The sequence below is a fragment of the Budorcas taxicolor genome, chromosome 10 (genome assembly GCF_023091745.1).
Source record: "Budorcas taxicolor isolate Tak-1 chromosome 10, Takin1.1, whole genome shotgun sequence".
Taxonomy (NCBI): Eukaryota; Metazoa; Chordata; class Mammalia; order Artiodactyla; family Bovidae; genus Budorcas; species Budorcas taxicolor.
Window position 1 is genome coordinate 63147901 of NC_068919.1, and position 23678 is coordinate 63171578.

Below are 23678 nucleotides of genomic sequence, written 5' to 3' on the forward strand. Positions count from 1 at the left end.
TCAAGGAAAATGGTGCCATAAAGTAGTAACGAGTTCCTTTCAAGGAGAGTTGTTCCTAACGGGCAGTTTATGACACCACTGAATCCAAGGTGCTTCCCTGGGAACCCAGAAGCAGGAGGAGCAGGAAAGTCTAAGAAAGAGATGAGATCTGACCCCCACTCTGTGGGGAGCTGTGGACCATCCTACCACAGTGAGAGGACCAGACAGCGGGACATGGCACTGCAGAGATTCTCCGGGAGCTGGTGGGGGAAGAGGCAGAGGCAGCTGGGCAGAGAGAAGCTGCTCACGTTCAACAAAGCCCAGAGCAGAGATCAGTCCTTCTGGAGGCCCAACGACATCCCGCCCCCGAGATCCACACACCTTGGCATCCTCATCAAAGCCATCTCTCCTTTGTTTACACTAATCTGGGTAGTTTTCTAGTATCTCCAAGATTGCTAAGTAACACAGTAGCCCTGGAAACACTACTCACATCCTCTTAGCCTCGGTTTCCTCATCTGTCAAGAGGAGATAAAAAATGTCTACCTTGCAAGCAGTCATGAGGAATCAATATTAGATTCTTAGTATAGTCCCTGGCACATGGTAGAGACTCCATAGTAACAGCTCCTTTTAAATATTATTGTTTCTTGGTTTATTGCAAGAGGGTGCAAGCACTGTCAGCACTGGTGTATTCAAACAGTTCTCACACAGCGAGCCATCAGGGTGACATGACCAAAGAGATAGGCTACCTTTGTTAAGTCGACTCTGGTGGACCTTTTGAAGAGGCATGGACTTCCCCAAAACTATCACTGGCACCTTTCTCCATAGAGTCCTCCATGGTTTTCTGTTTATATGAGGCTCATGACCCATGGCACCAAATTCATCACAAGCTCCACACTAATCCATGGCTTGTTTAAACCTTCACAGAACAGGTCCCAGGTCATTTCTTCTACTTCCTACACTGGGCATGTCACTATTCCGGTTTTTAACCCAGAAACACACATCAAACACCCTGCGGATGCAACTCAGATGAGGCCCTTACCTAAACCACTTTCCTGAGATTTGTGACCTGGTTATCACAATGCTTTATGTGCTTCAACTACTTATTCATATTTCCCAAGAAGCTCCTGGAAATCATAATTACTAACTCACTCTATTATGCTTTAGGAAAATAAATTTGAATCTCACAAATTGTCAGAGGGCATCTGGCTCCCTGGCTCACTGAAAAGGGAGGTCTAAGGAACTGCAGGGGCAGCTTTTATATTGCATCCGTCACTTTATACCAGAAACCCAGCCTCTATACAACGAAACTTAGACATCCCTTCAGCGCCTGATAAGCTAACTGCCGATATTCTACCCTTAAAGTCTGCTTAAGAATTCACAGTCTAAATCTTACTTTCAAAGGAAATACAACCAACTCAGTCCTACAGAGAAATGTAGTTTTCTTGTAAGTATGGGAAAGGCTGCTGTTTTGTACAAATTACCATCAGGCCCTGGACATGTTGAATTCTGATTAAAGCCTGAAGCTAGAACATATGATAATCACTGACAGAATCTTAGAGAAGACTTTCTTAAAACCATAAAAAGGCTGCTGAGAAATAAAACTGAAAGAGGATTTCTTAATACTCTTTCTTGTCAAAATGAGTATAAAACAACTAAATGCAGTTTTGATCACAGCATAAGTAGGCCAGTATAACATACTTATGTAGGCATGCTCAGTTGTGCCTTACTCTTTGTGACCCCATGGACTGTAGCCCACCAGTTTTCTCCATCCATATCATTTTCCAGGCAAGAATACTGGAGCAGGATACTGGAGCAGGTTGCCGTTTCCTACTCCAGGTGATCTTCCCAGCCCTGGAATCAAACCCATATCTCATGCATCTTCGGCACTGGCAGCGGATTCTTTACCACTAAGCCACCTGGGAAGCCCGTGACATAGTAATAGAAGTAGCTTAAAACAGTACGTTCTCAGACTTCCCTGGTGGCACAGTAGATGGGAATCCACCTGCCAACACAGGAGACGTGGGTTCGATCCCTGGTCCGGGAAGATTCCACATGCCACAGAGCAACTATGCCTGTGCACCACAACTACTGAGCCTGTGCTCTAGAGACCGTGATCCACAGCTACTGAAACCTGTGCGCCCTAGAACCCATGCTCCGCAATAAGAGAAGCTACTACAGTGAGAAGCCCACGCACTGCAAGTAGAGAGCAGCCTCTGCTCGTCACAACTAGAGAAAGCCAGTGCAAAAGCAACAAAGACCCAGCAGAGCCAAAAACAAATTTAAAAAAAAATTTTAAAGTACCTTCTCATAGTCCAGCTGGATTCCAAGAGCAATGATAAGATATTTGTAGGAGATCTGCAACACAAAAAATGACATTTTAGACCAAGCCCCTAAAAGGGGCAGCCCCAGAACTGACTCAGACCCCAGACATGAGTAGCCCCTACTGTGTCTCCATCTTGTAACATGATGACGTGGGGCTGCAGATGGTGGGCAGGCCAGCAGGCAGGGGTGAACACTCCAGTGTGCCATTATGCCCACCTCTCTCTGCTACCCGTTCTCTGCTGCCTCACATGTCAGTGCTTCACAAATATATAACATGCCTGGCTTCTGGGAGCTTGAGATACCTGTACTTTTACACAGTGGAGCACAACAGAAAAGAGACCACAGTTATTTGTGTTAACACTGTTTCATGCCATCATTGACTCAATGGATATGAGTTTGAGCAAGCTCTGGGAGTTGGTGATGGACAGGGAAGCCTGGTGTGCATCCATAGGGTCGCAAAGAGTCAGCCTGAGCAACTGAACTGACTGTTTCATGTTGAAGGCTGGAGGATGACTTTCTAATCTTAAAACAATCAACTTTCTTTAAAAGCTAACCTGTAAGTCCCACCTACAGGGTAATGTCTGAATCTCAGGCCAATCTGTCCCATCATATAGACTGGATCAACAGCATAACTGAGAAACTGCTCTTTTGAGGGACACTGAAAAAGATGTGATAGAACCTACCTGATCCTACTGAACGAACTGTTAGGAATTTAAAACTCTTCTCTTTAAATATGGGCACTATGCTCATCCATGCTGAGAGCAAAAGTATCCATACTAATTATGATGGAAATGTGGGTTCAGGATCAGGAGGAAGACAAGCTGAAGTCCCAAAGTGTAAGCAAAAAGGATATAAAGTAAAGGGACTTGCCTACAGAACTGGAGAATGACAGCAGTCACTGTGGGAGCCCAGCCTGGAGCCCCAGGCGGCGACTGCCACAGCCTTGTACAGAGGGCTGGATAGGTGGAGAGGGGGACGGTTGGTTTCAGTTGCTTGTGAAAAACACAGAGAAGCAGAGCGGCCAGCTGGGCAGATCACAGTGGAAGAGAGGGGCCTCCGAGACCCGAAAGAGCTCGGCTTGGGCTGGGGAGCCAAGGGGAGCAAGTCGCTGAAGAGGTCCTGACCTAGGAGACTCGGCTCCAAGGTCACCTCCACCGTGAGACCTGGCTATGACTCAGTCCCCTTCCCTGCTGGCCCCTCCCGCAGCTCCCTCAGCACAGTGGACTGAATGCTTTTTAGCCCTTGTGTTATTCAGCAGCAATATCCTCCTCACTACACTGAACACTCCTAGAGGATAAAGGTTATGTCTTATTCCTTATAGTCCTAGAATCTAACACAAGACACTAAAGTGAGGAAGTCTGTAACATTTGTTGGATGAATGGATAGGTAGATGGTTGATTTCGGCTGCTTGTGAAAAATACAATCTATCAAAGTGGACAGATAACAAATACATCTTCAACTGCATGATTTGCCTAACCATAGAGACCGAGTGCCCTTATATTCCTTGTTCTGTAGGAAAGTATACCAGGCTCATTAAATGGCCGAGTGAACTCTTCAGGTTGTAAGGTCAGAGATGGCACAGGATCTGGGGGTCCTGACCCACATGTAAGACATGTGAGCACTGTAAAGAAAAGCCTTTGGTTTGTGCATGCCTTGATGGTTCTATTAGAGCATAATATTGATTATTTTTATGGACTAATAATGTACAAGCTTAAGATTATGAAAAAAATAAGGGAGAATAAATCCTAAAGTAGCAAAGAACACAAGAACACTTTGTGTATATTGAATGAGTTCAAGCTTCCAGGCCAGATGATCTAAACTCTAAGGAATTACAAAAACTTGTAAACAAAACTGAGCAGTTTCAGAGAACAGTGCAGACCTTGCCAAAAGGCTAAATATGGACAAGTGTTTTGTAATTTTATATGAGCAGGTGGGAGAGGTAAATTATGACACTAACAACTTAGTAAACAAGATGTTTATCCATTTCAAAATTCCAGGCTCATCTAATAAAATGATGTCTCGTAATAATTTAGAAAAAGAAGGGCATCAGCAAGTGTTTGCAGACTGCAAACCTGCTTCCCATCAGTCGGCAGTCAAGAACTCTGTGAGCAGAGTGGATACTCAATAAATATTTTCTTTCCCTTTTTTCCCCCATATACTCTTTTTTCCTTCCTTTTTTTTTTTTTTTTTAACTTTTTTGTTGCACCACACAGTATGTCAGATCTCAGTTTCCTGATTAAAGATCAAACCCATACCCCCTGCAGTGGATGCATGGAGTCTTAACCACTGGACCATCAGGTAAGTCCCTCATGTATTCTTTAAAAAGTAATAACAGCAACATTTCTTAAGCATTCACTTTGTACAAGGCACTGTCCTGAATATTTTACACGTTTTAATTCATTTAATCCTCACAACAAACCAGTGAAGTAGGTATTAGTATCATTTTACAGATGAAGAAATTGAGGTACAGCTTGATCACAAAGATTGACTGAACACCTTCTATGTGACAGATATTATGCTAAGTCCTGGAGAGACAACACCGAACAAGAAAGGCCCAGTTCCTACCCCTCCAGGAATTCAGTCTAGTGGGCAAGACAGACGTGAACAGATACCCACACAGACAGTTACTAAACCACAGAGTGCTGGGATGGCAAGTCTAGGGGGAAACCTGACTACTCTGGTAGGTCAGGGAGGCCATGTCTAAGGTAAAGATCAGTAGGAGTTGGCTAGGGGAAGAGGTGGAAGCAGCCTGCGCACATATACCAGGGAAGAAGGCGGCTGAGGTGTCTGAGGAGAGGAGAGCCCAGTGTGCTGCAGCAGGAACAAGGAATAACTCCAGGTTAAGTCTGGAGAAGGAGCAAGACCCATGTACACACTGGGCCTGTGGCACACACTCCAAACAGCCCCCTGGGGCGGGGAAGAGTCGGAGACACACTGGGTCTGGACTTCAGCAGGGCCCTCGCATTGTGGACAGGATAGGAAAGTGTAAACAAATGATGGAAACGATTATGTAAATTGTTTAATATTTTCAAAAGAATACTGATTGATTCATGTATGCTAGAAAACAAGTTCTCTAGGGACATGTTAAAGAATTCAAACCTTGAACTTAAATGAACCCATCATGGATAAAGGCAAGGAAAAACTGCTAACTGGATGACAGATTCACAAATGTAAAAGATCCAGGCAAGTTGGGAGGATGAACCAAAAGCAAGACGATGAGACAGGACATGCAGATTTCTGATACTTGGCTACAGAATAGAAAGTGAAAAGTGAAAGCCGCTCAGTCACATCTGACTCTTTGCAACCCCAAGGAATATACAGTCCATGGAATTCTCTAGGCCAGAATACTGGAGTGGGTAGCCTTTCCCTTCTCCATGGGATTTTACCAACCCAGGGACTGAACTCAGATCTCCCACATTGCAGGCAGATTCTTTACCAGCTGAGCCACAAGGGAAGCCCTGGCTATGGAATATTTTTGCCTAAAAAATCCTGGACAAAAGTCTCACCAGTTTATATACCACCTTATTCCTTAGCCCTAACAAGGCACTACAACTCTCCCAAGCGTCTAGACCTTAGAGTCTAAGCAGGGTTCAGAAGTGAGGGCACCTCCCAGTACCTCTCATTCTCAAGAGATGAGACAAGTTTATGTTCCTTAAGATACACACAAAGCCAATCACAGAGGTACCGAGCTACTCCTGCAGCACAGAGGGTCTGACTAGGAGGCAGGCACTGCTGTACCAAAGGGGTGCCATGTCTTCAAAGATACAGGTCTGCTGGTCCCTTGAACTGGCAGCAGACTGGTGAGAAAAAGAAGCCCCAAAGCTCAATCCTGGGAACTGAAAACAGTCTTGTGTTTAATTCGGTCTGTTCTCCTGGAGATGTTGGGGAAAATAAGGAAGTGTATCAACATGGGAAAAACAATATATAAAGAATATATAAATTTTTAAATTTAATGTAAATAAATGCATATTTATTTGTATACACATATACAAATATATGTATATTTATATATACATATATTAGTATATACATACATATATAAATATGTGTTTGTATATTTGCATATTTAAATATTTGTATATTTATATATGCACACATATATATAAATATGTCTATATTTTAGGATGGGGGATGCCTGACTCGACAGTAGATCATGTGAATAAAAGGCCCATGGTCTCTAGGCCAGCATGAATCAACACTGTGAGAAATGTCACTGGCAAACGCTAGCTTGGGCTCTAGCCAGCTGGAAGAGAACGGTCCCACACTATTCTAGGCTGTTCTGTAGCATTGGTTACTCTCCCAAACACCTACTGGGGCCATGGATCTCGGGGTACTAACAAGCCAGATGATGTCCAGTGCAGGATAAAGAGGGTAGGGAGGGGACTGGAGCCCATGAGATCTGAGGAAAGTGGGGACAGGAGGAAAAGTCTACCTGAGAAGAAGACAGACACGGACTCTGAGAGCCACTTTCAAACAGCTGGAGGGTTTCTCCACTGAAAAGAGAGAAGACCTTCTCTCCCACGCTACAGGAAGAATAAGGAATAAGAAAAGTATTATGGCCACTAACACCTTAGAGTTACGGCCAAAGACAAAACAGAAAAGAGATTACAGGAAGGTGGGTTCTGACTCATTAAAGAAAGAACTTTCATATAACCTGTCTGCCTAGGAAAAATGAAGAGTGCTAACTTTCAGAAAAGTGGGACATGTAAATACTGCTACTGCTGCTGCTGCTAAGTAGCTTCAGTCGTGTCCGACTCTGTGTGACCCCATAGACGGCAGCCCACCAGGCCCCCCAGTCCCTGGGATTCTCCAGGCAAGAACACTGGAGTGGGTTGCCATTTCCTTCTCCAATGCACAAAAGTGAAAAGTGAAAGTGAAGTCGCTCAGCCATGTCCGACTCTTAGCAACCCCATGGACTGCAGCCTACCAGGCTCCTCCATCCACGGGATTTTCCAGGTAAGAGTACTGGAGTGTGTTGCCATTTCCTTCCCCAACCCACTTCCTAACCCACTTTAAATTCAACCTCCTAACCCCTGTGCCCAAGTCCAAGTAACTCAGCTCTATTTTTTAATTAACATTCATCACCTTCTAACACACCATATAACTTACTTATGATTATTGTTTATTGTATGTCCTCCTCCACTAGAATATAAAATCCTGAACAATAAAGATATTCGTCTTTTTTGGTTCACTTGTATATCCTTAAAACTATACACAGGTTATAATAATGCTTAATATAAATAAATACTGAGGGGGGGAGGAAGAACGAACAGAGGCTAGGCAGGTATTCTTGATCAGGGTTCAGGGAAAGGCTACAAAAAATCTCTGTACTCCTTGAAATTTAATACAAAATTAGGCACTTATATGCATTCTGTAGAGCAGGCTAAGGTCCTACTTGGAAAGATCCATGACCTAAGGAAAGGCTGAGGATGCTTGCAGCCAATGGTCCCTGCTTAGAGCAAGAGGTTAGAGCTGAAAGATTTCTACCAACTCTGATTCTACAGTTCTGTGAAAATGATAGAGTGCCCAGTTTGGAGGGATATGGGGCAGGGTATTAAAGGCCAATTAAGGGCCCAAGAGCCAGCAGACCCTGGGACAGGCCAGGGACAGCATGGTGGCTGTCCCAGGCTCAGCAGCAGATGAGGGGACAGGATGGTTTCTGAGCCTGTCTTCTCACCACCCTGCCCTCATCCCCTCAGTCAAACCCGGGGGCTTCAGCTGCTAAAAAGCTGGGATCCAAGTGTGGTGGGGATAGAAGGAGACATCTATGGTGCTGAGCAATTGTGACCCTCAAGCTGCAGCAGCAGCAATTCTTAGCCCTAACACCAACCGCAGTCATATGGCACAGCACCCACTAGTGTGACCGAGACGGATACTCTCCAACATCCCCTTCCTCTGCAAGGCCATCTGTCAGGTGGAGAGGCCCACTGCTTCAAAGAAAAAAGGAGGGAGGTACCTGGTATTTTAACACAGAGCAATAGTGTCTGTTCAATAAGAATTCAGGTACATGATACTGTAGTAAGCAACAGGGCAAACAGTGGTTTTCAACAAATGCTTGTCTTCATTGTTCATTTATTAATTCAGCTTTCACTCAGTCCTTCCATCTATCCCGTCCTCCTTTGCCCACACCCGTCCCATCTCACGCAGTATTTAGCAAACACACATGCACACACACACACAGATACCCCACCCTCTCACCATGAAGCTGCCCGTTTTGATACAACGTACATTCAGTATAAACCCTCAGGTTAACAAAAGCCAAAGGACCCCAGTGGTTACCTTCTTGTCATCATCTGTGTGGATGCAGTTCTTGTCTGGATTCAGATCAACCACCCTAGCTTTGATCCACTCCACACCAGATGGAATCACCTTTGCTGTGGGACGGCCAGATGAGGATAATGGTTTGGCACCAGCACCCACCAGGGTCCAGATGGGCTGGTAGAAATGTGTCTAAAAAACAAAAGTATTTGGAGATTCATTACAACGTGAGGCTGATCGAAAGAGTCATAGGTAAAGGTACATGAGCTAGACTCTCCCAATTCCTCCCTCCTGACCCTTGAAGCATCATGGAGAAGTCTCCAAAAGGTTAGTCTTCCCCACCAACTCCACTGGTGTTTCCTACTATGTTAAATTCTGAAGGGCAGTAACTTTAAATCCACTTTAAGCAATAGATAATACAGTGGTCACTAAAGATAGTTTATGATTTTTTTTGCTGATCTTGGCTGAATTCTTTTATAGGTAAGGTAAAAAGAGTCAGACACGACTGAATGATTAACACAAAGTAGATCTGGTGTTTAACATGTACATGCTTTATTTGTTGCGTTAGTCACTAAATCACATCCAAATCTTTTGCAACCCCATGGACTATAGCCCACGTGTGGGCTTGTGGGCTTTCCAGGTGGCTCAGCGGTAAAGAATATACCTGCCAATGCAAAAGGCACAAGTTTGACCCCTGGGTTGGGAAGACCCAGTGAAGAAGGAAATGGCAACCCATTCCAGTATTCCTGCCTGGAGAATTCCATGGACAGAGGAGCCTGGCCGGCTATAGTCCATGGGGTTGCAAAAGAGTAGCCCCATGAGAGACTTTCCGTGGGATAACTACAATCCACCAGAGGCCACCTAATACAGCTCTCAGACCACTGTCATTTTAAATGTTGTCCCTGAATTAAAGTCACTTTAACAAGGAAACTGGGGCTTCCCTGGTGGCTCAGTGGTAAAGAATCCACCTGCCAATATAGGATACACAGGTTGGTATCCCACGTGCCTCGGAGCAACTAAGCCTACGAGCCATAACTATTGAGTCCACGTGCCACAGCTACAGAGGCCTAGGCACCCCAGAGCCTGTGCTCTGCACTAAGAGAAGTCACGGCAGTGAGAAGCCCTTGTATGGCAACTAGAGAGCAGCCCCACTCCCCGCAACCAGAGAAGGCCAGCGTGCAGCAACGAAGACCCAGCACAGCCAAAAGTAAATAAATAAAATTTTAAAAAATAATTTTTTAAAAGGTAGGGAGAGCTGAAACTTAAACTGAGCTCTTCTATTTAAAAAAGGGGGAAATTGACAGAGAGTGCCCTACCATCTCCCCGCAGATCACAGCCTACCAATCAGAGAATATAGCAAAGCCCTGGGCAGCCTCATTTGGTACAGGGAAGACTTGCTGAAAAGAAGTATGCCTTTCTTGCCCCACTCTCTCCACTAAACAGGCATCAGGTCCATTTTGATTTTTCCTCCCAAAGATACAACTCCCCACTGGTGCATGTCTGGTTCCTTAGGAAATATTAGGCAAACCGTCAAAAATCTTGACTATTCTTCTGAAGCTCTGCTGCTGCTGCTAAGTCACTTCAGTCGTGTCCGACTCTGCACAACCCTGTAGACGGCAGCCCACCAGGCTCCTCCGTCCATGGGATTTTCCAGGCAAGAACACTGGAGTGGGTTTCTGAAGCTCTGGACAACCTTAAAATGTTAGTGTCTTACAAACACTTCCCAACTTCCCTTTTGGTGTCTGCTACCTTTTTCTGTTTCATAATCTGTTTATAATCCCTTACACTTAAATTTCTCAAACTTACTGACACATTTTCAGAGGCCTTCCCACCCATCAACTCATCATCTTTTCTCCAGACTGGAACAGGGGAAGGAAAGTGCAATGACCACAGATTTTCCTCTGGACATGAGATTGAAGGTGGAGGGTAATGTGATTGAACTGTCTCTCTTCAAAATATATGCTGACATCCAAACCCTGGGACCTGTGATCGGGACCTTATTTGGAAATAGGGTCTTTACAGATGTAATCAATTTAAGATGAGGTCATACTGGACTAGGGCACACCCAGGGGGCCCTCGGAGAAGGCAACGGCACCCCACTCCAGTACTCTTGCCTGGAAAATCCCATGGACGGAGGAGCCTGGTAGGCTACAGTCCATGGGGTCGCTAAGAGTCGGACATGACTGAGCGACTTCACTTTCACTTCTCACTTTCATGCATTGGAGAAGGAAATGGCAACCCACTCCAGTGTTCTTGCCTGGAGAATCTCAGGGACAGAGGAGCCTGGTGGGCTGCCGTCTATAGGGTCGCACAGAGTTGGACACGACTGACGTGACTTAGTAGCAGCAGCAGCAGGGGGCCCTAGCAGTAAAGAACCTGCCTGCCAGGAGATGTAGGAGACACAGATTCGATCCCTGGATCCAGAAGATCCCGTGGAGGAGAGCACAGCAACCCACTCCAATATTCTTGCCTGGCAAGACCCATGGGCAGAGGAGTCTGGTAGGCTACAGTCCATAGGGTCACAAAGAGTCAGACACGACTGAAACGACTTAGCACACACGCATACTGGATTAGAGTGTCCTCAACTCTCTAATGTTTGTCCATTGGATTGTCTCTAAAATCTAATCCAATGACTGACGTCCTTGTAGAAAGGTCTTGTGCTGACACTAGCGGAACACAGAGAAGGCCATGTGAAGACAGGGGCAGAGACCAAGGTGATGCGCAACCAGCCGAGGAACACCAAGGACTGTCCACGACCACAGACGCTAGGAGAGAGGCACGGGACAGCCTCCCCTTGCCCTGAACAGCCTTTAGAGGAACCATGGCCCAGCTAACACCTCGGTTTTGCACTTCCAGCCTCCAGAACTGTGAGAGGATAAATTATCTGTCTTAAGCCACACTGTTTATGGTCATTTGTTATGGCACTTCTAAGAAACTAACACAGAGGAGATCATAAGAAGCCAAGAGATCTGTCCTTGCTCTCTCCCTCCCGCCACCTTCTCCCAATCCTTCTGGACGACCTGCTTTTTATGCCCAGAAAGAGAAGCATGAACCTGGGAACATGGAGGCCCAGGGCATGACAGTCATCCCCACCTCAGCCCCTAACCCGCACGTGCATGTGCACAACACACACACACACACACACACACTCATAAGGGGAAGACTTACCTCACTGGGCTCAATGATGGCCACATTCTCTGCGCCCACTTTCCTCTTCATGCGGGCAGCCATGCTGATCCCACCACTGCCCCCACCCAGCACCAGCACCTCATAGTGGCTCTTGGCTGCGAGGCTGGCCCCTGTGTGCAGCTGCAGGGGGCTGGCCTGCTGAGAGCCCAGCCTGAGGAAGCAGGCGAAGAGCCGGGCACGGGAGCAGGACACCACAGAAGCCAGCAATGTCATCTTCAGGCCGGATCAGGCTACAAAGGAACAGATAAGACTCTGATAAGGAAAGAGCCACTATGAGACTGATGCATTTTCTTTTAGGGAGGAAGGGGAGACTGGCATCTGGCCGGCTCCAGCTGGTTCCCACCATTTCAAGACCACCCTCCCACCTGGCCATGATCAAGAGCTTCTTGAGAATGCTCCACCAGCTAAGCTTTCCATTTCTCCCTCTCCTCCTTGCTTCAGGACATCGCAGGTAAACCTCACCTTTTAAGTTCTCTCTCATAACGTGCCTGTCCCCATCCTTGTCCATCCCTAAAACGAGGGCATCGTCTAGGGTAACCCACTGTTACCCTCTTCTCTCTGGCGCATTCTTCAACTCTTTCTTTGGCTTTTTGGTCCATCAGAGATGTATGAGTCTACAATTCCTTGCCACTGAGACCTTGCTGAAAACAGAGTTCAGCAAGAAACCCACCTTCTACAGCTCAGGGTTCAGGTCACAGAAATCAGGGCCTCGGTCCCACTCAGAAGTACCTGGATCTGCTGTGCCAGGGACATGCAATTTAATCAGATCACTGGCTATAGACACATGAGCAAAGGCTCTCCACACCTTTGGCAATTTCAACCACATGATTAAAAAGCTATAAAAGGAGCCCTTCCCTAGTATCATAAAGCTATATTTTATGTAAAGAATCTGCATATCCTGCTGACAAGTCTTTTATTATATCCAATTCAGTAAAAATCTCCCCTTGATAGGTTTTCCAAGAGATGTACTTCACCTTTAGGAAACGATGTTTCTGCTGCAGCAGTTGGTGTTTTGGCAGTGAGGAAATGAAGGCTACTCAGAAACTGGCCTTGACTTCACCCCATCCCCAGAACGAGCTTTATATCTTGGATGTGATCTATCGTGTAAGTTGAGGGGCCCCGACCAAAATTCCCCCCGCCCTGTGTATTACAGAGCCCTAAATTTCACCATCTAGCGCCATCCTGTGGGTTCCTATGTTCCACGAACCCTTTATGAAAAGTTCCCAGCTGGGGGTACCCAGCAAGTACCCAGCTGGGGGATAACACTTACAGCTGCAAAGATCACTAACTTCTAAATGGGAACAATTTAATTGTATGACTTCCCACAGGTGGAGAAGAGGAAGGCTACCCAAGGGAATTAGAGAAAGCTGGGAGGGGGAAAGGCTATGAAAGGAAGAAGGGCGGGCCCTGGAGGAGTGAGAAGGAGAAGCCAGGGTGATGATCTTAATTAGGATTAACTCTGTTCCATTGTTTTGGCACCCATGACAATTTCCCCAGTATTTCAGATCTGACAGGCAACCCAGATCTGGGGGGTGGTACACGGGGTTACAGAAACTGAGGAAGGCTCATTCACGGTTGCCACAAGTTTAAGTCAGTATGACTCTTATCAAAAACATTTCTCATCCTTTGACTCTGCTCTTCCATTTCTGGGACTCAGGTCTAAGGAAATAACCTCTAATACTTTAGAAGACAAGACTCTACAAAGATATATCTCACATATTCATTCATAAAACAGTCAAATCTGAGTTAACTGGCTTGTGGATTGGATCTGATTTCATCCTGGTTACAGAAGAAACGACTGCAGGCTCTAGATGGGCCAGGGAAGGCTCAGGTTCCAGAGTATTCTAACCAAGGCTAATTTATGATTGCTTCTATTTAAAATGGGTAGGGGAAACAGAGATAGCCATCCACATGTCAAACTTTGAGGAAAGGTTACATAAAATATTGTTACACAAGCTGACCTATGTAGTTTTTTCAAATTATGTTTACAAAGAGCATATAAAATGCTGATGTTGTGATCAGAATATAAATTGGAAATACAAGTTCAACTATGTAAGAGAAAAATGCATTAAAAAAAATAAGATGTTAACATTGGTGGTTTTCTCTGGGTTTTAGAATAATGGGTGATTTTTATTTCTTCTGCTTTTCTGTATCTTATAAACTTTCTACTATATGCATACATTAATACTATAATAATAAACTATTTTGAAGACAATAACAAACATGTTCTAAGTCCTTTACACAAACATTTAACCTGTGAGCTGACTATCATTATCACCATTTTACAGATGATAAAATTGAGTCAGAGCTCACATGTGGATTATGATTTGAACCTGGCCACTTTAGTGCCAGGGTGTCTGCTTTAAGCCACTCTATCTACTATCTCTATCAACAACAAACAATGCTAACATGAAAATCTTAAATGAAAAAATCCAGATATTACTTTCCACAACAGGGAAACCATTGTTTCACGGTATTGACACCTAAAATAGTAGCAGTGTTTTGATATAGCTATAATTGATTTTTTCCCTCTTCTTTGCATGTGCTTTTCTCACGTTTTCTTCAATGAGTTTTAAATTTTAAAAATCAGTCAATTTGGTTTTGTTTGTTTGAGTTTTCTTTGTTTTTTGTTTCTTAATGGTAGGGACCTAACAGAAGCAGAAAATATTAAGAAGAGGAGACAAGAATACACAGAAGAACTGTACAAAAAAGATCTTCACAACCAAGATAATCACGATGGTGTGATCACTCACCTAGAGCCAGATATCCTGGAAGGTGAAATCAAGTGGGCCTTAGGAAGCATCACTACAAACAAAGCTAGTGGAGGTGATAGAATTCCAGTTGAGCTATTTCAAATCCTGAAAGATGATGCTGTGAAAGTGCTGTACTCAATATGCCAGCAAATTTGGAAAACTCACCAGTGGCCACAGGACTGGAAAAGCTCAGTTTTCATTCCAATCCCAAGGAAAGGCAATGCCAAAGAATGCTCAAACTACCGCACAATTGCATTCATCTCACACACTAGTAAAGTAATGCTCAAAATTCTGCAAGCCAGGCTTCAGCAATATGTGAACCACAAACTTCCAGATGTTCAAGCTGGTTTTAGAAAAGGCAGAGGAACCAGAGATCAAATTGCCAACATCCGCTGGATCATGGAAAAAGCAAGAGAGTTCCAGAAAAACATCTATTTCTGCTTTATTGACTATGCCAAAGCCTTTGACTGGGTGGATCACAAGAAACTGGAAAATTTTGAAAGAGATGGGAATACCAGACCATCTAACCTGCCTCCTGAGAAACCTGTATGCAGGTCAGGAAGCAACAGTTAGAACTGGACATGGAACAACAGACTGGTTCCAAATAGGAAAAGGAGTACGTCAAGGCTGTATATTGTCACCCTGCTTAGTTAGCTTCTGTGCAGAGTACATCATAAGAAACGCTGGACTGGAGGAAGCACAAGCTGGAATCAAGATTGCTGGGAGAAATATTAATAACCTCAGATATGCAGATGACACCACCCTTATGGCAGAAAGTGAAGAAGAACTAAAGAGACTCTTGATGAAGTGAAAGAGGAGAGTGAAAAAGTTGGCTTAAAGTTCAACATGCAGAAAACTAAGATCATGGCATCTGGTCCCATCATTTCATGGCAAATAGATGGGGAAACAACAGAAACAGTGTCAGACTTTATTTTTGGGGGCTCCAAAATCACTGCAGATGGTGACTGCAGCCATGAAATTAAAAGACGCTTACTCCTTGGAAGAAAAGTTATGACCAACCTAGACAGCATATTCAAAAGCAGAGACATTACTTTGTCAACAAAGGTCCATCTAGTCAAAGCTATGGTTTTTCCAGTAGTCATGTATGGATGTGAGAGTTGGACTATAAAGAAAGCTGAGCGCAGAAGAATTGGTGCTTTTGAACTGTGGTGTTGGAGAAGACTCTTGAGAGTCCCTTGGACTGCAAGGAGGTCCAACCATTCCATCCTAAAGGAGATCAGTCCTGGGTGTTCATTGGAAGGTCTGATGTTGAAGCTGAAACTCCAATACTTTGGCCACCTGATGCGAAGAGCTGACTCATTTGAAAAGACCCTGATGCTGCAAAAGATTGAGGGCAGGAGGAGAAGGGGACGACAGAAGATGAGATGGTTGGATGGCATCACCGACTCGATGGTGAGTTTGGGTAGGCTCCGGGAGTTGGTGTTGGACAGGGAAGCCTGGCATGCTGCAGTTCATGGGGTCATAAAGAGTCGGACACGACTAAGAGACTGAACTGAACTGAATGATTGAGGAGTTGGGGAAATCACCAAGTAGAATGTTACTTTCTGGTTGGGAAGAAGATACTTTATGGTGAATAGACAGTCCTCATATTCTGCCTTTCTATATGATAGCAAATCTCCTCACTTGACTTTTAGGAAAACCACTTTTTCATGGTCCAACAAAACATCTTTTGGGGGGTTTTCTTGGCCACATGCCTTGTGGGGTCTTAGTCCCCCAGTTAAGGACTGAACCAGGCCCTCAGCAGTGGAAGTGCAGAGTGTTATCACTGGACTGCCAGGCAATTCCCCTGACACAGAACCTTAACTCCATGGAGTTACAAAATAATGACCTAAAAGGAGGCCTGGCTAAGTTTCTGTTTTCAAGCCACGCAATCTGAGGCCCTTCAACCTCCTAATTGCCTTCCAGCCTAGTACCCCATGATTCTCCTCTTGAAAGAGGAAGAGTTTATGCAAATACTTCCCTCATTCAGCCAAGAAGGCAAGTTCTATTTTATTTCAGCAGTTCCCCACAGCTTATTTCTGGATTCCGTATTAATAAACACAAAGTCCTCTGCACTAATTCTATCAACTTCATTAATAATCGTCATCAAGCAGAATGTCCCGGCCTTTGCAGTCAAATTTCAACCATAAACAAAAATTTCACAAACACAAAATAACACGTTAGAGGAAATGTTCCAAGTTTCAAAACACTTGAAAATCTTAGTAACACACTCACTCTAACAATATAATGTCATCCTAACTTTCAGATCAGAAAAACCAAAACCACAATCTAATGCTATCAGTAGTGAAGGTAGGGCATGATACAAAGTCAAAGACCAGAAAGAAACCAGAGCAATAATGCAAAATCATAATCTAGATCTCACTTTGGAATGTTGGAACATTGACCTAAACCAAGACTGGAGAAACAATAAAAAAATCCAGACAATTGAAGGAAGCAAGTCACATAATCTGAACCAGAATGAAAAAAAAAAAAAGAAAAGAAAAGGCCAAATTTGACCCTGGAGTCAACAGCAAAGAAATAAAAAAAATCTGTCAACAAAATAACTAAGGAGCATAAATCTAAGTCTCTGAGTCTCCCTAGAAGGTAGCCTGAAACACAAATACCTGAACTTCAGAAATAAGAATTACCAACAGTGCAGGAAACGTAGCTGCTTTCTCTCTGCACTCTTACAAAGTGAAACACACACTCTTTTTAAAACAATCAATAAGGCAAAGTTAACTTTCTTTTAACAAGTGCCACATTTATTTAATGGAAATAAATGTATTTCATTTATCAAATACATGTTCTAATTAAATAATGTCATACTTTTAAGTTGGATAAAAATTCCTCAATTAATCCTAAATCAATTGAGTGCTTCCTTCAAAGAATCAAAATAAATGTTCTGCTATATCTGTAGTCTGACTGAAGAAATAAAAGCCCTGCTAACTGAAAGATAAGACAGCCTGCGAGGCACCTCCTACTTACATTTCTGGCTGCTGATCTGGGGTCCTGGTCCAGACAAGTCTTTGGAACTCCACGCCTTTCCACAGCCAGCCCGTCTGGGAAAATCAGTGCAGACTGCCAGTGTCGAGAGCTCCGTAATCCTGGGCCATGTGACATGCCACTCACTGGGTGTCAGCTAGGACACTTGGCTGAGTTCAAACAGAGCTGGCCTCTAAACAAGGATTATTCAGAGCATCTTAACAAAAGATCCACCAGGCCAATAGGACTTATAGTCAATCTTTCAGTTATTTTTGCTCTTGAGGAAACTGAGGGGTCTTTGTATGGGTCACTATTATTTTATCTCAAGCCCAAAACAGGCTGGGCCCTCTTTGCTTGGGGTTTCAATAACCACAAGGCCATCTTTTTAACATATCACCTTCATGGAGGCTGCCTGTTGTCTGTTTTCCCTCTTTGGTTTTGAAAGTTTATATCACCTTCATATAAACTTTCAAAACCAAAGAGGAAAAACAGACAACAGGCAACCTCCAGCATTTGCCACCTACCCCATTTCTCCTACCTGCACTCTCAGCATCCAGCTTCCCTATCAACCTTACGCAGAACTGTGAAGTCCTGAAGTTCTGGATCTCTGTGGGCCCCAGTCTCTGAGACACAAGTGAACCTCATCTACACACAGCATGGGTTGGGCTTATACCTACTGCCCAGGTGGCAAAATGCCTGGAAGGCTCGCCTCCTTCATTAGCTCCTCCCCCTTGGGCCTTCTGGGCCTTTTAACTAAGGCTTTTGCAGCCAAAGATGGAGAAGCTCTATACAATCAACAAAAACAAGACCAGGAGCTGACTGTGGCTCAGATCATGAACTCCTTATTACCAAATTCAGACTTAAATTGAAGAAAGTAGGGAAAACTGCTAGACCATTCAGGTATGACCTAAATCAAATCCCTTATGATTATGCAGTGGAAGTGAGAAATAGATATAAGGGCCTAGATTTGATAGATAGAGTGCCTGATGAACTATGGAATGAGGTTCGTGACACTGTACAGGAGACAGGGATCAAGACCATCCCCATGGAAAAGAAATGCAAAAAAGCAAAATGGCTGTCTGGGAAGGCCTTACAAATAGCTGTGAAAAGAAGAGAGGCGAAAAGCAAAGGAGAAAAGGAAAGATATAAGCATCTGAATGCAGAGTTCCAGAGAATAGCAAGAAGAGATAAGAACACCTTCTTCAGTGATCAATGCAAAGAAATAGAGGAAAAGAACAGAATGGGAAAGACTAGAGATCTCTTCAAGAAAATTAGAGATACCAAGGGAACATTTCGGGCAAAGATGGGCTCGATAAAGGACAGAAATGCTATGGACCTAACAGAAGCAGACGATATTAATAAGAGGTGGCAATAATACACAGAAGAACTGTACAAAAAAGATTTTCACGACCCAGATAATCATGATGGTGTGATCACTTATCTAAAGCCAGACATCCTGGAATGTGAAGTCAAGTGGACCCTGGAAAGCATCGCTACGAACAAAGCTAGTGGAGGTGATGGAATTCCAGTTGAGCTATTTCAAATCCTGAAAGATGCTGCTGTGAAAGTGCTGCACTCAATATGCCAGCAAATTTGGAAAACTCAGCAGTGGCCACAGGACTGGAAAAGCTCAGTTTTCATTCCAATCCCAAAGAAAGGCAATGCCAAAGAATGCTCAAACTACCGCACAATTGCACTCATCTCACATGCTAGTGAAGTAATGCTCAAAATTCTCCAAGCCAGGCTTCAGCAATAAGTGAACCGTGAACTCCCTGATGTTCAAGCTGGTTTTAGAAAAGGCAGAGGAACCAGAGATCAAATTGCCAACATCATGTCAAAGCCTTTGACTCTGTGGATCACAATAACCTGTGGAAAATTCTGAAAGAGATGGGAATACCAGACCACCTGACCTGCCTCTTGAGAAATCTGTATGCAGGTCAGGAAGCAACAGTTAGAACTGGACATGGAACAACAGACTGGTTCCAAATAGGAAAAGGAGTACATCAAGGCTGTATATTGTCACCCTGCTTATTTAACTTCTATGCAGAGTACATCATGAGAAATGCTGGACTGGAAGAAACACAAGCTGGAATCAAGATTGCCGGGAGAAACATCCATAACCTCAGATATGCAGATGACACCACCCTTATGGCAGAAAGTGAAGAGGAACTAAAAAGCCTCTTGATGAAAGTGAAAGTGGAGAGTGAAACAGTTGGCCTAAAGCTCAACATTCAGAAAACGAAGATCATGGCATCCGGTCCCATCACTTCATGGGATATAGATGGGGAAACAGTGGAAACAGTATCAGACTTTATTTTTGAGGGGCTCCCAAATCACTGCAGATGGTGATTGCAACCATGAAATTCAAAGACGCTTACTCCTTGGAAGAAAAGTTATGACCAACCTAGATAGTATATTCAAAAGCAGAGACATTACTTTGCTGACTAAGGTCCGTCTAGTCAAGGCTATGGTTTTTCCAGTGGTCATGTATAGATGTCAGAGTTGGACTGTGAAGAAGGCTTAGCGCCAAAGAGTTGATGCTTTTGAACTGTAGTGTTGGAGAAGACTCTTGAGAGTCCCTTGGACTGCAAGGAGATCCAACCAGTCCATTCTGAAGGAGATCAGCCCTGGGATTTCTTTGGAAGGAATGATGCTGAAGCTGAAACTCCAGTACTTTGGCCACCTCATGCGAAGAGTTGACTCACTGGAAAAGACTCTGATGCTGGGAGGGATTGGGGGCAGGAGGAGAAGGGGACGACCGAGGATAAGATGGCTGGATGGCATCACTGACTCGATGGATGTGAGTCTGGGTGAACTCCGGGAGTTGGTGATGGACAGGGAGGCCTGGCGTGCTGCAATTCATGGGGTCGCAAAGAGTCGGACACGACTGAGCGACTGAACTGAACTGATCATCAGTTATTTACATCTCTCCACCAAATTACTTCCAGAAGACAGGATTCAATAAGAAACAGTATGGAGAGACTGTGATAACAGTAACAGCTAACACTTGTTGAGCGTTTTAGTTGTACTTATGGTATCTCAGAGACAGACTCCTTACAATAACTTTGTAAAGAGAGTGTTAGTATCCCCATTTTACAGAAAAGAAAACTGAAGTTTAGTGTAAAGTGGAGTACCTGCTTAAGGTCACATGACTAATTGAAGATGAGAGTTTAATTCAAACTGACTCCTCCGTTAAGGAGTCTCACAGCATTAGACTTAAGAGATAACTCAAGGAAAATGCCTACCAGCTGAATTTTATTTACATTCAGATATAATGTAGATTATGCACCATGGAGTGAGATGGGAGAGAATATATGATATTAAATTTTAGTTTACTAAGCAAATTGGAAGAAAAAATTTAAGTTTTGGGGGGAATGAGCCAGGTAGAATAATAGTATTGACATTAATATAATTTTAAGGGCTCTTAAAATTTAAAAATACATACTGATATTCTTACAGTTGAAATCATTTGGATTTGCTTGCAAATATTACAAGTGGCAAGTAGGTAGGAGTGTCGATGACACAAGATTGGCCATGAGTTGATAATATTTTTTAAGTTTTAATTTTTTATTGAAGTATAGTTGATTTACGTTTCAAGTATATAGCAAAGTGATTCAGATATATATGTATGTGTGTATGTGTGTATATATACTTTTTCAGATTATTTTCTATTATAGGTTACTGTAAGATATTGAATATAGTTCCCTGCACTCTCCAGTAGTAGGTCCTTGTTGTTTATCTGTTTTATATATAGTCTGTATCTGCTAATTCCAAATTCCAAATTTATCCCTGCCCCTCCTTTCCCCTTTGGTAACCATAAATTTGTTATCTATGTGAGTCTATTTCTGTTTTTTAAATAAATTCATTTGCACCATTTTTTTCAGATTTTACATACAAGTGATATCATATGATGTTTGTCTCTGTCTGACTTACTTCACTTAGTGTAATAATTTCTAGGTCCATCCATGTTGCTACAAATGGCATTATTTCAGAGTTGATAATAATTTGAAGCCAATTTATGGGTTTATATGGGCATTCCTTGTAGTAATCTGTGGCTTTTTGGGATATTCTGGAAAGTTTCCACAATAAAAAATTAGAATGAATGAAACAGCAAACAACTGCATATCAGGATGGACATTAGCTTTGCTCCTTAGTCACTGAAATGCTACGTCTATGCATATTTCAAGTAATAGCAAGATAACAGAAATACAAATAGCAACACAATTATAATCATACTTCCCTCCCATGTGCCTAGAACTTTACAATTCACAAGGCCCATACCTGAGCCTACCCTGGAGGTATTGATACCACTTTACAAATGGGAAAACTGAGGCTCAGAGGCCCAAGGTGATCTCCCAAAAGTCGCTTGAATCTGCAGCGAGACCAGAGCCACAGAGAGTTCTTTCTATGTAAAGCAACTGTTCCTGTATGCCCTAAGGAGCAGCAATGCAGGCATTAGCAGGTGCCAGCAATTCAGAGGTGGTAAGCTCCCAGTCCGGACCTTCTCCAGCTCTAGATCTCTGGGCGACCTCTTGGCTGGGCCCTCACAGGCCATGCCCCAGAAGGGCAGCTTTATAGGCAGATCCAGGGACGCCTACACAACTTGGGGACCAGATTTACAGGTACAAAATTAGATAATGCTGAATGAGAAAATAAGTCACAATAAATGTCTGGATCCTTGGTGATTTAGGATTCTTCTGAGATCTCTGTTACTCGTGGGAGTGTCAGCATTTTTGTTCTATTCAGACCTTCAGCTAATTGTATGACACCACCCACATTGGGTAGGGCAACCTTCTTTACCCTGTCTACTGATTCCTCCAGAAACACTCTCATAGACACACCCAGAATAATGTTTAACCAAATGTCTGTGTACCCTATGACCCAGTCAAGTTGATACATAACAGTAGCCATCACACCCTCTGACTTAAACTATCAGAGGGAAATTGTCACCATGATTGGATTGCCATGAAATTGATACACACTGCCCTTCAAAATGCTGCTGCTGCTGCTTCTGCTGCTGCTAAGTCGCTTCAGTCGTGTGCAACTCTGTGCAACCCCATAGACGGCAGCCCACCAGGCTCCCCAGTCCCTGGGATTCTCCAGGCAACAACACTGGAGTGGGTTGCCATTTCCTTCTCCAATGCATGAAAGTGAAAAGTGAAAGTGAAGTCGCTCAGTCGTGTCTGACTCTTCGCAACCCCATGGACTACAGCCTACCAGACTCCTCCGTCCATGGGATTTTCCAGGCAAGAGTACTGGAGTGGGGTGCCATTGCCTTCTCTGCTCAAAATGCTATGGTTCCTTAATGTGATCACATCTCAATCTGAAGCACATGCAAGTCAAGTCTGTAGGCATATCTGCAGCATTTATCAGTGGCACTGGATAAGACACCTCCTGAAACCTTCCTGGAGATATTCTGAATCCTACTGTATTAATCATGTTTTTAATTTCTGTATTTTACGATTGTTTGACATCTGGAGGCTTTATTGAAGGTGAAGTCGCTCAGTCGTGTCCGACTCTTTGCGACCCCGTGGACTGTAGCCTGCTAGGCTCCTCCGTCCATGGGATTCTCCAGGCAAGAATACTGGAGTGGGTTGCCATTTCCTTCTCCAGGGGATCTCCCCGACCCAGGGATCGAACCCAGGTCTCCCACAGTGGAGGCAGACGCTTTAACCTCTGAGCCACCAGGGAAGCTTTAGTCCCAAAGAAACACTGTTTCTAGGACTAGCCAACTTCTAAAAATGTAAACACCTCAGTCTGCAAGCACACCTTTGGTAATTATACCAGCCAACCCAGAGCCCAAACCTGAACCACTCCCTCTATCTGGCTTTTACATTCCAGAAGGCAATATTCCTCGCCCCTAATCAGCCCAGGGCCAGACATCAAGACAACGAGGGCAGCCCCTACAGTCCAGAGTCCACTAAAATTATTCAAATTAGCCAGCACCAAACCTGGTCAGTCTGCTCCCCCTGCCTCATGAAAATCACACCATAGGTTTTGCCCATGAAAAGTGAAAGTGTTACTCACTCAGTCGTGGCCAAGTCTTTGCAACCGCATGGACCATAGCCCTCCAGGCTCTTCTGTCCATGGGATTCTCCAGGTAGGAACACTGGAGTGGGTAGCCATTCCCATCTGCAGGGGATCTTCCCAACCCAGGGATCAAACCCAGGTCTTGATTCTTTACCATCTGAGCCA

At 44.0% G+C, this 23678-nt stretch overlaps 1 protein-coding gene across 2 annotated transcripts in view; it reads right to left on the bottom strand.

Moving 5' to 3' along the window:
• Positions 1–23678, bottom strand: part of SQOR (sulfide quinone oxidoreductase) — a 52951-nt gene that overhangs the window by 17575 nt on the left and 11698 nt on the right. The window contains exons 2-5 of one of the 2 annotated variants that reach the window (XM_052646291.1): positions 17487–17676; positions 11728–11978; positions 8581–8751; positions 2281–2334 (exon numbers count right to left, since the gene is read on the bottom strand). In XM_052646291.1, coding sequence (XP_052502251.1) covers positions 2281–2334; positions 8581–8751; positions 11728–11961 — 459 coding nt within the window. In that variant the 5' untranslated portion in view covers positions 11962–11978; positions 17487–17676. The remainder of the gene's footprint in view (positions 1–2280; positions 2335–8580; positions 8752–11727; positions 11979–17486; positions 17677–23678) is intronic. The other variant, XM_052646292.1, reaches the window with a different exon arrangement.